This window comes from Callospermophilus lateralis, chromosome 14 (genome assembly GCF_048772815.1).
Source record: "Callospermophilus lateralis isolate mCalLat2 chromosome 14, mCalLat2.hap1, whole genome shotgun sequence".
In the NCBI taxonomy this organism is placed as follows: Eukaryota; Metazoa; Chordata; class Mammalia; order Rodentia; family Sciuridae; genus Callospermophilus; species Callospermophilus lateralis.
In genome coordinates, this window is record NC_135318.1 from 103240863 (window position 1) to 103257746 (window position 16884).

Consider the following 16884-nt stretch of genomic DNA (forward strand, 5'->3'; position numbering starts at 1 on the left):
TTCAGATTGTATCAAACAGAACCTAAAATGACCTAAAATTTAAATGAAAAGCATGGGCAATGTTAGGTAGTTGAAAGGATTGCAGTTTTATGATACAACAGAATTTAATTCAAGGTAAAAATGATTTCATGGGAGTGGAAAACTTTGTAATGCTTAAGCGTACAATCTGTCCTAAGATGTAACTCTCTGAACTGAATAGTGTATTGAATGTACTATTGAGACATACAGAGAAAATCTACAGGAAAGGAAAAGATAACTGACAAAATATTGTATGGTTCTAGATTCCTTTTTCTTGCTACACTTTAAACCACTGTATCATCGCTCTTTGAATATGAAATATTCAGTCCATTAAATCTATCACCTTTTGCTCTCAGTGGACCATCTCATCTCCTACTTCTCAAAGAAAATAGTGGCCATATAAGACAAGTAACTTTACTTTTCTGATTCCTTCCCTCATATGTAAATGATTTTGTTCATGTAATAGAAGAGACAGTTCTCAATTCTAATACCAAAGCCTGCCATCCTCCCACTGCTAATGGTGTCTGCTTCATGTCTCATTCGGGCTTTAACATACCTGTACCTGTATCTCAGATCTTTCCCATGTGCCCATCCTCAGAGCCATCTGCCCTTTCGGATGTCCATCAGATATCTCAAACAACATTCCTAAAATTGAACTCATCGCTTTCCTCCTGATCTTGCTGTTCTTCTACAATTCTTTACTTCAGTGACAGAGCCATGTTCACTGGGAGGCTCATTTCTCCCAAGGTCTATGGGTGGTGATGGCTGGGGATTGTGATAGTAACCTAAAACAGTGTCTTAAGGAATTTGTTTGAATTGTGGGTTCACTTGTTTTATGAGTGGATTGTTTTAGCCCTGGGCAAAAATATTTTGTCATATTATTTATAAAACCAGCATCATAATCATAGTTTGTCAATGAAACATTTGGGAGAATTACCTCTAGTGTATGGCTGATATTTTTTTGGTCAGTTTATATCTTTGACAGATTCTTGGGTCAACAAAGCATTTTCTCTTTGCTGTGAATATGAGAAGCAGCATCCTCTTGCTCACAGAAGACATGGAATCATAACAAAAACAAATACCAGAAAACCCCTATACTCCAGTAAATACATGAGATGATTAAACTACTAAAGTAAGGAGTTGATGGCAGTGGGGATCAGAGGTATAAAAACAAGTCCTGTCTGTAAAAGAGTAGGCTAACTATAGGAGCCCCCCTTATCCACAGGGGATGCATTGCAGATCCCCAGTGGATTACTGAGACCACAGATAGTACTGAAATCTGTACTGTTTTTTCCTATAACATGTATATTTGAGAGAAAATTTAGTTAATAAATTAGGTAGAGTAAGCAATTAGCGATAATAAATAATAAAACAGAATAATTATAATAATTATAACAATATACTATAATAAAAAGTATAAATATAATATCAGTGTGGTCTCAAAATATCTTTTTGTACTGTATTGTCTTTCAACTGCTAGGGTAACAAATCAAGGAAAGCAAAACCATGCCATGGATATAGGAAGCCACCATATACACAAGCAAGTTGTGGTCTTGTTTTTATTCATTGATAATAACAGTGTATCTTTATATAGCACTGTAAAAATTATAATTCTTGATTAATTACATATTGAAAAGGGAGAATTCCTCTGTGCTCTCCAGAGGGAAAATAAAGTTTTGTGCAATTTGAAATCTCTCTTTCTGACCCATGAAAGAATAGAAAGATCCTTTTTTTTTAAAACTCTTTTGAAGCATTTAAAAACATAAGTTTACCATTAATTAGATGTCATAATATTTTTCCTATATTTTTTCTTATATTTCCTGTTATAACTATAGTGACATTACTGCTGTAGAGTCATCTGACTTTAGTATTCTCAGAGGAAGGGGAAAGCTATGGGAAGGATGGGTGTTTATGGTAAATAAGGATGTGTAGCATGCCACTCAAGTATTTTAAATGTTCTGAAATACTAGTAGTTTAATCTGCTTCACAGATAAGCTTTTGAGCAGGATCAGTTTTTAACATCTTACTTGTTTGCTTGCTTTGTCATATTGGTGATTGAACCTAGGGCCTCCTGCATGTGAGGCAAATGCTGTAGCTCTGTATTCCAGAGCTGTATTCCCCAGTCCTCCTTTCTTAAGGAGCCCTCTTACTTGTTTCTGGACTCCTTGCCAGCTGAGTATGATAGTTTTTAAAAAGTCAACTGTTTAGATATCCTCTTTTATTTAGAGATGCTGGCCTGTTGGATCAGTTTAATTTAAAATATTTTTTCTTTCCATTTACATTTTCTGTTAGATATTAAGGTTAATACATACCACAGTTGTAACGACAAAAAAAAGTGTTCCAGCCTCAAGACGTGAAACATACACAGAGGACTTTATTAAAAAGCAGATTGAAGAGTTCAACATAGGAAAGAGACACTTGGCCAACATGATGGGAGAAGATCCAGAAACTTTTACCCAAGAGGATATTGACGTAAGTACAGTTAACTCAGTTGGAAAAGTAATTGCTGTAGAGTTTTAGACATTTACAGCACTTTTCTTCAGCATGAGCCCCTTAGCTCTCTGTAAATTTTAATCAAACTGTCAGAGTAAGGAAAAATGTCACTGTACATTGCAAGTTGGAACCGTGATTTCAAAGAGAGATGCCACTTTGTACTTGAAGCATCACAAAGTATGGTGAATTTTAGATTTTAACCAGAAATGGATACTTTTCCTGATTCAAGGTCAGAGGACCTGGACTTCTATGGATGCTTATATACCAATTGAAAATATTTGTCCTGTTTTCAAATGGTACTCTTAGGCTCTGCTTTCTGACAAAAATGATAAAATAGATGGTAATATTTTTAAAATGAAAGCATGTTGCAGGTGTTTTGACAATTAAGGTCAGAATTTAGTTCCTTCTGTGCTCTTGAATTACTATATTCCTGATAAAAGTAGTAATAGTTAATAATACTTTTGTGTTCGAAATTCCAGAGTAACTAGCTGAGGAATTTAAATTTAACAGTTTTAAGCTTGTGCTGATTTTTAAAAAGTAACATCTGACATCTCCTAATGTTTTGTATTTAACTGAAAATGACATCTTCATATAGATGTCACATTTTTATATGCTTTTTAAATATAGTAATGCTTTGCTGAATGACCAGGGTATGTTTTGAGAAATGCTTCCTTAAGTGATTTTGTGGTTTTGTGAACATCATAGAATGTACTTATATTAAGAGGATAACTATGTCACTAGCCCATGTAATCTTATGTGATCATCACGATTGAAACAGTTATTAGGTGACATGATTGTATATAGTTGTCCTTTGTTATCCTGGGGGCTTAGTTCCAGGATATCCATGGATACCGAAGTCTATGAATGATCAACTGTCATATAAAATGGTGTAATATTTTCATAAGACCTGCGTATATTTTCCAGTATATTTTAAATCATCTCTAGATCACCTATATAATATCTAGTGCAATATAAATGCTATGTAAGTAATTGTCATACTGCATTATTTAGGGAAGAATGGCAAGAAAAAGTCTGCATATGTTTAGTATAGGTGCAGTTTCTCTTTTTTCAAATATTTTCAATCTGTGGTTATTGAATCCACAAATGGAGAGTACACAGACATAATTATCATTTTTAATGAATTAGTTTAATTCCCATTTTTAAGTATACATTTTCTGTTTGTAAATGGTTCTGAAGTATATTTTTAATGTCTCAGATCAACATTTTTGTCTTAAAAACTTTCTATTGCCCTTTTAGGTCTTAGTGATTGAAGTTGTAGACCTTGTAACTGCTGTCCTCTTTATTAATCTTATGATAATATGGATTATACTAATAAAACTATTTTTAATACACTTTAATTTTATCCTAGGTAGTATGGGTTAAGTATGGTTGCTTGCTGCGTTTTTAAAAAAAGGAACCTGAGGCACAGAAAGACTTAGCATTCTGTGTAAATAAGTATGCAAAAATGGAGGAGCTGTAAGATTTTAAACTTTAACTTTAAAGTTCTTTTTTCATATCTGCCTCATTTCATAGATCATGGTCACCTGAAAATATCCATAATTTTTAGCTAAGATATCTGTATACTCAAAAAATTATTATTTTCAAGAGAATTAGAAGAAAAAACCCACAAAAATTAGGTATCTATATAGTCAAAAAATATGAGTTTTTAAGAACTGAAGAAAAGGTCAAAAATAAGATTTTATTCTTCCCCATGTCCCCTTTTAAAAGATAGATTAGTGAGAAATTTGGCACAAATTGTCATACTGTAGTTTTTTTCTAAATAGGAACGTAATCTCTGCTTCCCTAGTTATTTGTCCTGAGATAACATTTTTGCTATTTCCTGTTTTGGGTGGTAGCTGCTGGGTTAAGACATAATTCATGTATCATTTAGGGTATATGATTCACTGGTTTTTAGTTTAGTCACAGAGTTGTACAGCCATGACTATAATCAAACTTCTGAATATTTTCATTATCCCAAAATGAAACTTCCTACTCTTTAGTGTGCTGTACTTCTTCCCATCCCCCAACTCTAGGCAGCTATACTTTCTACATTTTGTCTGTATAGATTTGCCTATTCTGGCTCTTTCATATAAATAGAATCCATCCATTTGTGGTCTTCTGTGACTGGCCTCTTTCACAAAGCATGTTTTTAATATTTATCCATGTTGTAGCTTATATCAGTATTTATTAATTTTTGTTCCTGAGTAATTTTCTTTTTTAAAAAATTCACTTAAATTCCATTTTAATAGAGTAAGAGATAAGCAATAAATATCATACACTATTTTTTAAAAAGTTTTACAATTGAAATATTTGAACAAATATAACTAAGTATATTTTAGATTCCACCTGTCTCAGTCTCCTGAGTCACTGGGATTATGGACATACTCTACCATACCTGGCTACATATTCAATTTTCATGTCAGAAAATTTTAAAAAAGAAAAGTTGTTCTTGAGTAATTTTCTATTAAAAATTCAGTCATCAGTTGAGTGGCATATGGATTGTTTCTGTTTTAGCTTATTGTGAATAATGTTGCTATGAACATGAGTGCTATGAATATCAAGTTTTTAGGTAGGCATGTTTTTAGTTCTCTTTAGTGTATACCTAAGAAACTATTGCTAATCCAAGGTCATGAAGATTTGCCCTTGGGTTCTTCTAAGAGTTTTACAGTTTTAGTTATTGCATTTAGGTTTTGATCCATTTTGAAGTAATTTTTGTATATAGTGTGAGGTAGGGGTCCAACTTTATTTTTTTACATGTGGATATTCAGTTGTTCCAGAATCATTTGTTGAAAAGACTTGTTTCCCCCATGGAATTCTTTTATCTCTGTGTGTCAGCTTTTTGTTTCTGTGAACAAAATAGCTGACAAGAACATCTTAGAGGAAAAGTTTATTTGGGGCTCACAGTTTCAGGGATTGAATTCATGGTCAGCCAACTCCATGGCTCTCAGCCTGTTGATGCAGAACAGCATGGCAAAGTGGGTGGTGGAGGAAGGCTGCTCAGTTTATGGTGCCAAGAAGTAGAGAGAGAAAGCAGGTGCCAGGGACAAAATATAAACCCCAGTGACCTACTTCTTCCAGCCACACCCTGCCTGCCTGTAGTTATCACCTAGTACAGTGTAGTTCTTTCAAATTATTAATCCGCCAAATGGATTAATTCACTAATTAGGTTGCAGCTCTCATAATCTAATCATTTCACCTCTGAATATTCTTTCATCATCTCACACTTGAACTTTCAGAGGATAGGTCATGTTCAAACCATAACAGTCATCCTTATCAAAACCCAATTGACCGTAAATATTACGGTTTATTTCTGGACTTATAGTTTTTCCCTTTATCTATTTATTCTTATGCCAGTAACTACTGTTTTGATTACCATAGCTTGGTAGTAAGTTTTGAAATTGTGAAGTGTACATACTCCTATTTGGTTCTTTTTTTTAACCCCCAACATAATTCTGACTGTTCTGTGCCTCTTGAATTTCTGTATGCAGTTTTAGGGTTGACTTATTAATTTCCGCAAAGAGTCAGGTAGAACTTTAACAGGGACTCTGGTAAATCTTTAGATCACTTTTGTGAGTGATGCCATCTTCATGCTAAGTTCTAATCTATGAGCATGAGATGCTCTTCTGTTTTCATTTATATCTTTAATTTCTCTCAGTGATGCTTTGTAGTTTTCATGGTTTGACACTTCTTTTGTTAAATTAATTCCTAAGCTTTAGTTTCTTTTTTAAAAAAAAATCCTACTATAAAATAGAATTGATTTTCTAATCTGGATTCTCCATTGAAAGTGTGTACAGTTGTTTTTTGTATATATTTTGTGTGATTTTGTTTATCACTCATGAATCAAGAACCTTGCTGAATTCATTCATTAATTCCCATAGTTTTTAAATGGATTTTCTAAGATTTCCACATACAACATATTGTCACTGGCAAATAGTCCAGTTTTACTTCTTTCTTTCCATCTGGATCCCTTTTCTTTCACTCTTTTTCCTCACCTAATATCCCTGGCTAGAACCTCCAACAGTATTGAACAGAGATAGCTAGAACAGACATTCTCATTTTGTTCTGCTCTTGAGCAAAAGCATCCATATTCATTCACAGTTAAATGTGATGATGGTGGCCACAGGATTTTGTGTGGGTGAATGTATCAGATTCAGGAAGTTCCTTTTCATATCTAGTTTGTTGGACTTTTTTCTGGTGGTGGTGGTTGAGGATTTTATCATCAAGGGGTGTTAAATGTTGTCAAATATCTTTTCTGCTTTTTTACAATCATGATTTTTATCCTTTATTCTATTGGTGTGGTGTATCACGTTTAATTTTTGAATGTTAAGCCAACCTTGTGCTTATGAGATAAATTTCCTTTGGTCAGCTTACATAGTACTTTTTATATAATTCTAGATTTAGTTTGCTAGCATTTTGTTAAGGATTTTTGCATCTAATCAATACTAGTCTATAGTTTTCTTAGAATGTCTTTGTCTGATTTGATATCAGAGTAATATTGGCCTCATAGAATAAGTTGGGAAATACTCTTTTCTATATTTGGAAGAGATTATAAAGAGTGGATATTAATTATTTTATAAATATTTGGTTCAATTCACTGGCGAAAGCCATCTGGGCCCAGACTTGTCTTTGTAGGTAATTTTGTTTTTGTTTTTTACTTTTTTACTGTTTGATTTTTAAAATGGCATTGCTGTCTCCTTGTGGCCTCTGTGTCCTTGAGTAACATTTTGCACTTCCAGCTGAGTTTGCCACTGAAATGTTTTTGAACAGCTTTCAACTATCTTTTTGGATTTATGTCAGGTGTATTTAGCTTACTGAGAAAAAGAATCAGTCAGTGGTTTTGGGATTCTATCTGAAAGGACAAACCTTTTCACACTGTACATATTTAAATGAATTGCGTTGTTTGGAGTGGCAAGTTCATGGCTTGGCTGTTTACTCAGAATATTATTTTGGGATGTTAAAATTATTTTTACAGGGGCTTAGTTTATACAAAGTAGACATGGCCTATAATTTTGTTCAATCATCTAGTTACAAGTCTAGGGTTACTTTACTTGTTACATAGGTAAATTAAGTGCCATTGTGTTTAGATTAAATCATTAGTTATTTTATATATTTTAGAAACCACCTTTTTCCATTCTGCTTATCTAATTGCCAAAATAACAAGGGCCAAAACCACTTATGAAATGTATTTAGGCAAAAATAGATCATTTCATATATTAAAATATCTTGAATATTTTTCACCATACGTTGGTGACTTCATCTAGAGAATCCTTTTAATGTTATATAGAGAAATCTAAATGGATCCTCCTTTTAGAGAAATCTAAAAGGATCATGTGAGTACATGATCATTCAATCAAGTAGAAACAAATTTTTGTAATATATTTAGTTCTGGTCCTCAAAAAACAAAATTGTCCTCCAGAGAAGAGATACTTAACATCACTAGATAAATGTTAGTGGTGACAATTATTCTGTATTTTTAAAATACATGTACATTTGGTGAAGATACTTGATATCATTTTGTCATTGTTCAATAAAATTTTCTCATAGTTTTAGCTGACTAAGTAATGAATTAATACAAAAAAACCTGGTACTTCTTTAGAATATGTATCTCTTCTAACATGAAATTGAATTTTTATGAAGAATATTGAATGCAGAAGTTGTAAAACTTTGTTATTAATTTTTTTTCTATTTTTTTGGTTTATTTTGCTTTGTTTTGATAAATTTATTGTAGCTGAAGTGATGGTGTTGTAGTATCTGGGAATAGATGATTCTGCGTCACTAACTAGCTTTGTAACGTTGAGCAAGTCACAGCTTTCTGTCACTTGATTTTCTAATCTCTGAAATAATACCTGATTGCCTGCCTCGAAATAAAACCAAGGAGCATGAGATTAATGCAATGTATTATTGTTTTCATTACTATCAGTATTAATAAATACAATCTACCATAACTGGAATCATTCACTGTTTTCTCTAATTGTCTTTGTCACACAAATCCTCCATGCCACCTGAGACTGAATGTTGGGAGAATTATCTGAAATACTGTTGAGCGTATTGATTTATCATGGTTGATTTAAAGGTTAGGTTGATACTGTGTCTCACCTCCTTTGGTATCTGGACGCTCATATGGAAGTGAGTGTTTGCCATTTTCATTGACACTGGGTTACCATTCTGTTGCACTAGACTTTGTTGCAAGTGATTGATTGGCTTTACTGAGTCTCACTTTTTATATCAGTTAACTTTTTTGGCATTTTATTAATTTTAGCAGATTCCCTGTAGCATCTGAGTAGTTATAAAAGTAGACAGTGACAACCAACTCTTGCCAGAGCATTTTAATTATCTGCCTATTGTGGTTTTTATTTATGTTTTTGGAAATATTTTTGTAAAAAGAGCTTGACTGTATATGTAAGCTGAAAGAGAGAAAATGTAACTGATGGATCTTATTTAGCATTTTCATGTTAAAAATGCTTAGTTATTTATGATAACTAATTTTAAACATTTTAAGCTCCCATTGCAATTACTGTTACATGTTTAGAAGTTACAGTGCTTTCATATGTTTGACTTTTTTATGTAAATTTTTTTATTTATTTATGATAGCAGATGCATTACAATTCTTACTACATATATAGAGCATAATTTTTATATCTCTTGTTGTATACATAGTATATTAATGTTTGACTTTTAATATATAAATTAAAAATAGGTACTATCATTTTTCTCTTATTCAGTATGATCAGGAAATTAGATATTTCACCAAGTGAGTTTTCCAGACGAGGAAATTATTTTTAGTTATTATTTGTAATGAGATCTACCACCACATACTGAAAACTTTCTGTGTGTGTGTGTGTGTGTGTGTATGTGTGTGAGAGAGAGAGAAAGAGATAGAGAGAAAGATGCTATCAAGGAGCCACATTTAATCTTTATAAAAATGTTATGAGGTGGGTTTTGTCATTGTTCTTAGTTGTTGAGGATAGCAAGGCTGTATAAGATCTTTCTGTAGCCTAAGAATGTATTCTTTCCACACTTTGAAAGATTAAGTTTTGGGATAATATTTTCCAAAATAAATTGGTACTCTCCCTAACCTTTTTTTTGGTAGAGTATGGTGGCTCTAATTTAACTCTATAGCACCTTCTGAATTTCCTTTTCAGTGTGGTTGTCAACCCCTGACTGACTCAGAGTACATGTTTGCCCTGTACTAAACGACCTGGCTGTACTCTCTTCCTGATTCCTGTCCTCTTCTTTCCTGTCAGGATGTCTTGTGTCTGTGAGTCTGCCTCTAGATGCTCTCACCTGCCTGCCAACCTCCTAGCATAACTAAACTTGTTAGATATGTGAATTAAAACTAAGAGTCATTAGCTGTCATTGAGGACCTGTACATCCTTCCTAAGTAAAATCCGTGAATTCATGTCAGCTATTTTAGCTCCTCATTGGACTTTCTCTTTGATTTCTAGGTTTTACAATTTTATTTCAGAGGATTGAGTTTGAATAGCAATCTAGCCTCACCAAATAATTTGTATGTAAATATTATACCCAGTTAATCTTACATGCTAATGTTTCCTTAATTTAATAAAGCATTCTAAAGTATAGAGTTGTGGATTGCTAAAGCAAAAAGGAATATAATGGTTACAATTTTGGTACAAAATTAATTCTGTGTGTCACTATTGTACTTAAAGTTACATCATCTAGAAGACTTATTATTACTAAGGCTACAGTACTGTGTGTGTGCTGAAATGTTTACAGAATTACTTTGCTATAGTTAATGCTCAATCTTTTTGTTACATTTATGTGAAAAAATTGTAGTTGGTATGATAGATAATTAAAAGGAAATTAGTCATTGGCAGGAATGGCTGTTCTCTTATTTCAAAATAGTAGTTTCATTTCTGCCTAACTTTTAAAATCATACTGAAAAGAAACAAATTGCTATTGGTCTTACCCACTGAACCTCTCTCAGAAGATGTCAATAGGAAAAATGCCAATTAGTCTCTAACAACTAGTAGTAAAGATGGTGGCATGCTGAAAGTACTTTAAATGTGTGGTAATCTATTGAAAATAGACAAATTAATGCTATGGTTCTCAATTCCTGTTCTGTAAACCTTTCACAGGTTACCAAACATTGATCGCTGTGTAAAAAATATTTTTGGCTATAACAGTATTCATCATTGTTAAGAGGAATCTGTCAGATGAAACATGGAACTGAATGGATTTTGTTAAGCAGTGGAAAGTGGTTAAAAAGAAGTCCATGAGTGCAGAACAGGAAAGACAGAAGCAGTTTTCCTTCTTGATCCCCAGATAAAAAGATGGTCAGGTGAGGTGCAGCCAGGGCCTATGGAACTTTGTGGAGATTGGAACACATTGCTGCACTAGAGCAGACACAGAGTAACAGTTGACTGACAGTTTGTTTAATGAATCTCTTAATTTTTCATGTGTATCAAAGATTATTTTACTCAGAATCATGCTGTAAACACAGAAAAGTTGAGGGCCACTGATATTTACACTTTCCTTTTTGAATTAAGCATGTAGTAGTTACAACTTTTAAGTTGGAGACATTTCACTTATATTACATCCTATGAATACAGATCTGCACTTGCATTTAGTAGTGACTATTTAGGAATTAAAAGTTAAGTTCTACATTACTATTAAAATTTCAGGGAAAAAGCCAGCAAATTGATATATAACACTGCTGAAGTCTACCAATTACTTTTTAATTGGTATTATAGACCTCATTCTGAAACCAGAATGTTTTATTCTCCTAAGTGTGAATATGCCGTATGAAGTTTCTCTAATTGATTTGCTGTGCCCATTCCATTTGATGTATCATTTTTCACAATATTTCATAATTTGTGCTCACTTCTAATGAACAGAGTCGTTAGGACAGGCATGTCTAAGTACAACTGACAGCTAACATTAGGTGCCAGATGCAGTTTATAAAGCTATGTAGAACTGTAGAGAACAGTTTAAATAAATTAGCACCTGTACATTAGTCTCACTTGCTGGTAATTTATAAGCGAATCAGTAGAGATGACATTTAGGTAAGTCATTGATCAAGTTAACAGCTGCAAACCCACTGCCCAGCTGGGATATCTAATTAATAGAGATTGCATTCCTGACCCAGTGCTTCTCTTGGGTTGAGCCTACAGTCCTTTTATACTTTGACTTCAGCCTAAGAGTATAGTCAGATCCTTTGCCTTCATTTTAAAGAACTCTTAAATTATCAGTATTCCGATTAAAACCTAAACAGCAAAAAATAATAGCAGCAACAGAAAGCACAAGCATGTTTACTTGCAAGTTTAGCTTTATTCCATTACTTAGATTAATTTTTAAAGCTTTATATTTAATAGCATCTTTTTAAAAATATTTATTTTTTAGGTGTAGATGGACACAATGCCTTTATTTAATGTGGTGCTGAGGATCGAACCCAGGGCCCCGTCCGTGCTTCTTGAGCGCTCCACCACTGAGCCACAAGCCCAGCCCCTTAGCATCTTTTTTTAAATGTTTTTTAGTTGTAGGTGACACAATGGCTCCATTTTATTTTTATGTGGTGCTGAAGATCAAACCCAGTTCCCCACTTGTGCTAGGCGAGCATTCTACCACAGAGCCACAACCCCAGCCCATTTTAGATGAAATTTTTAAAACTTATATTTCTTTCTTTTTTGTCAGCAGTGTTTTAAGCATACTTGTCATACTTAACATTAAATGTATATTTCATTTTTTTTAAGGAGGAGGAGGAGAAGGAGAAGAAATTTTTATTTGTTTGAAGAAGAAGGAGGAGGAGGGGGAAAGGGAGGTGGGAGGGGAGGAGAAATTTTTATTTATTTATTTTTTTTGTGGCCAACTGGCCATTGAAATGAAACCATACATGTGACACTTTCTCAAAATGAGACATTAATTGAGAAGACCTAAGGGCTTTGCCAAGTAAATTCCATACAAATTTTAAAACTTAGTATAAAAAATGCTAAGCTAGAACTTATTCCAGTTCCTTAGATTTTCTTGGGATATAACTTAAAATTGAAAGATTAAGGAATCAACAGCCTTAAATCAGGGATTAGGACAGTGGTTTGGGTATCTTTTCAGGTACTCAGACCTGAGTTTTGATGGTGTTTGAACACCAGTGTGTGTATGAATCCACTCCAAAGTATGGTTCTTATCCTGAGAAAACATTTCTTGAAACACAGTTGTTAAGCCTTTAAACAAAGACTTTTTGGCTAGCAATCTTGTTTCAAAGCTTCTTGAAGAGTCATTTAAATGAGTCTTAACATAAGCACTTTTTTTTTTTTTTATTTAGTGCTTTCTATTTCTTAGTAATAATTTTTCATGTAGGTTGTTTAGAAGGGAAAGAGCCCTTATTTCAGGTAATTGTGAAATTTCTATTAGTTCTTTCATTGTTGGCAAGTTTGGTCCACAATTTGAAAGTGAAATGCCAGTATTTCTCTAGTTCTAAAATACTTGAGGGACAAGGCCACTTGCTGCTGGTGAGTGCCTACACACAGTGGGAACTCAAGAACATTAACTCTGAACAGAGAGCTTCACATCCACAGAGAATAGTCTCCTCACCACCTTCCTCCTGTGGTTTTCTGGTTGGCTAAATTTCACCTATGAAAATATTTAAACTTGGCGTTCTTTATCATGCCATTATGGATGCTTCAAGAAAACTGCTCAAAAGGAATGAAGTATTCCAACACTTCTTTGCTTTCATGTTTCTCATTTTCTTTTCTTGTCCTTCTGAACCTTTCCCAACCAAATCTTTGCCCTAAGGTTTTTTGTGAAATAACCTACTCCCACTCATTTTTGTTACTTGTTCTTTATCATAATTGTCTTATTGAATAAGGTGGTGAGTTTGGTGTGGATTTTATAGGTTAATCTTAATGTTTTTCTGTTGAAGTAAGGAAGTGCATTTCTAGTTACTGTGCATTTGGGGAAGCCTAGAGGACTCATGAACTCAGCCTGTGTAAGATGTTATCTTCAATGAAGTGTTTTCTCAAGTGGAATAAAAACTGTTGAGTTGAAGAATAAGAATGAAATTGTCTACCATCTGCAGGGAGAGCTTGGGGAAGTCCCTGGAGCTGGTGGTTTTTGAGAGAAACTGATTAAAGAAACCAAGAACATCAGTGGAGGTGGAGGTGGAAGTAGAGAGGGAAATTTAAATACTATATTTGGAAGGACTTGAGCAAATACCTTTCTACTAAAATAAACATCAAGCCTAATAGACCAACTGAGAGGTCAGCAAAACTAACATATAAGGATGTGTGCCACTGAACTGGTTTCCCCTAGCCTGGCTTTAATTAGGTCTCTGTCATCCTGGTTAGGAAGGCAAAATCCTAATATTTATTGTAGGGTAAGAAGGTAAATTGAGGGGCTAGGGCTGTGGCTTAGCGATAGAGCATTTGCCTGGCATGTGTGAGGCACTGGTTTTGATTCCCAGCACCACGTATAAATAAATAAATAGATAGATAGATAGATAGATAGATAGATAAAAGAAATATTAAAAAGAAAAAAGGCAAATTGAGAGGAAAACTTGTTATAACAGTCTAGAACTTTATGGTTGTCATTAGCTATGTGCAATTATTTTAATTATAATTTATTATTAAATTGAAATTTTATTCTTTCAATTATACTGGCCATATATGTGCACAGTAAGCCACATGGGCTACTGGCTATCATTGTACAGCACAGATTAGAAAATATGTTCATCACCAGAGAAATTTCTGTTGGGCTCTGTCAACTAGAATATCGCTCCTTCATTTCTTCCCAAATAAGAATTTGTATTTTTGTCTTGTATTATTTAAGAGAAATAGAATACTCGGAAGTATAAGCAATATTGGTCTACTGTTTTGTTTTTATATTATCTTTCATTGAAACAATCCAAAATATCTGAAGAGTAGTTTTGAAAACATTTCACAATACTATAAAAGAGTAAATAGAAATTTTAAAATTGATAAAACTTTAAATAATACTAAAGGCAGTTGACAGTTGGAAATTGGAGCTTGGGAAATAGATTTGGCCTCTATCTGCTTGAGAGAAAGAGACTCAAAGATGGAACTCTGGGGGAACCAGTAATTGTGAGACCAGAGTTCTGTTTAGAAGAGATTAAGAAAGAGTTTTCAGGCAGGTAGGTGGGAAACACGACTGCAAGGGAGAGAGGAGACAGAAACCTCACATGAAGAGACCAGTAGGTTGTGGGATTTGAAAGAGGCCTTGGTGACCATGAGAAACCAGTTGCTGGACTGGAGTTAGTGTGAGGCTAAATTGAAGTCTGTGGATAAAGGGGTAGTTCAGGGAGTGGGTGGATGCTCCTAAGAATAGAAATATTAGATGACTTGTTCACATGAATGTTATTTGAGGTCACTGACAAATATGGCAGCCATAGGTACTGAAAGGAGCAAATGGGAGCATTAGCCCTTTGTAATTGAAATAAGTAATGCGGAAATTGAAGGCCAGGGCAGCTTGGGGAGAGGATGGCATGGCCAGTGGTGTGGGCCTTCAAAGAGGATGGTGCTGGCTGACATGGCAGAGTCATATGTGAGCACAGAGAAGTAACTGAGGGCCCAGGCTTGACAGGTGAGGCTGCTTTTGATCTAGGTCTGCAAAGACAAATGTGACTGTATAAAATGACAAGGAGAATGATGGTGTGCCAGGTGTCTAGAAGGGAAGAACTGGCTGATTAAAAAGGAATGAGAGTATCACTGAAACAGGTAACTGAGGCCCTCCTTTGTACCCTCTGTGTAGCCTGGATATGGTTCTGTCATAAGTCCTGTGTATTTTATTATGCCATAATATTTTATGTATTATATTACAGTAAACCCTGTTTTTGAGATTATGTGTATGTCATCTCTAATGGTAGAATGAGGTTGGGAGCCGTATCTTGTTCTAAACTAAACTAGCAGAGCGCATAGAATTCAGGTGGAGTTAATTTGTTGAATAAAATAATTTCTTTAGGAGGTTTTTTTTTAAATTTTACTACCAAATAGCTGAATGTCCTTGACGTCAGTGAAAAAGTGCATCTGTTATCTAAGAAAATTAGATTGATTCCTTGATGAGAGAAGAGCACATTCCAAAATTAAATTTGGGAAGTTCAAGTTTTGGCTTTGCCATTTATTTCAGTGTGATTTTTGGACTAACTTTTAAGCTGCTTTTTCATCTGCAGAACAAAGCTGTGAATACATGACTTTTATTATATGTCTTAATATGGTGAATAATGTACTTTATGTAAACTAAAAATGCTTGTTTATTAACATTTATCAAAAGCCTGCTTTGTGTTGTGCTTTTATAAATATCTTACTTAATCATTTAGTCCCTATGACAAGCAGATAAATGTTGATCTCCTTATAAACAAAACCACTAGGAGTGGTTGTATTTGAAAACATGGTTATACAGCATGGTACTGGTACCAAAACAGGCGGGTGGACCAATGGTACAGAATAGAGGACACAGAAACCAACCCACAAAACTACAACTATCTTATATTTGATAAAGGGGCTAAAAGCATGCAATGGAGGAAGGATAGCATCTTCAACAAATGGTGCTGGGAAAACTGGAAATCCATATGCAACAAAATGAAACTGAATCCCTTTCTCTCGCCATGCACTAAAGTAAACTCAAAATGGATCAAGGAGCTTGATATCAAATCAGAGACACGGCGTCTGATAGAAGAAAAAGTCGGCTACGATCTACATACTGTGGGGTCGGGCTCCAAATTCCTCAATAGGACACCCATAGCACAACAGTTAATAACTAGAATCAACAAATGGGACTTACTCAAACTAAAAAGTTTTTTCTCAGCAAAAGAAACAACAAGAGAGGTAAATAGGGAGCCTACATCCTGGGAACAAATCTTTACTCCTCACACTTCAGATAGAGCCCTAATATCCAGAGTATACAAAGAACTCAAAAAATTAGACAACAAGATAACAAATAACCCAATCAACAAATGGGCCAAAGACATGAACAGACACTTCTCAGAGGAGGACATACAATCAATCAACAAGTACATGAAAAAATGCTCACCATCCCTAGCAGTCAGAGAAATGCAAATCAAAACCACCCTAAGATACCATCTCACTCCAGTAAGATTGGCAGCCATTAGGAAGTCAAACAACAACAAGTGCTGGCGAGGATGTGGGGAAAAGGGTACACTTGTTCATTGTTGGTGGGACTGCAAATTGGTGCAGCCAATCTGGAAAGCAGTATGGAGATTTCTTGGAAAGTTGGGAATGGAACCACCATTTGACCCAGCTATTCCCCTTCTCGGTCTATTCCCTAAAGACCTAAATAGAGCATGCTACAGGGACACTGCTACATCGATGTTCATAGCAGCACAATTCACAATAGCAAGACTGTGGAACCAACCTAGATGCCCTTCAATAGACGAATGGATAAAAAAAA

The 16884-nt window shown here is 34.4% G+C and overlaps 1 protein-coding gene across 1 annotated transcript in view; it reads left to right on the top strand.

Annotated features, from left to right (window-relative positions):
• Positions 1-16884, top strand: part of Mrps9 (mitochondrial ribosomal protein S9) — a 65703-nt gene that overhangs the window by 8684 nt on the left and 40135 nt on the right. The window contains exon 2 of the mRNA XM_076832838.1: positions 2311-2490. Within this exon, the coding sequence (XP_076688953.1) occupies positions 2311-2490 (180 nt within the window). The remainder of the gene's footprint in view (positions 1-2310; positions 2491-16884) is intronic.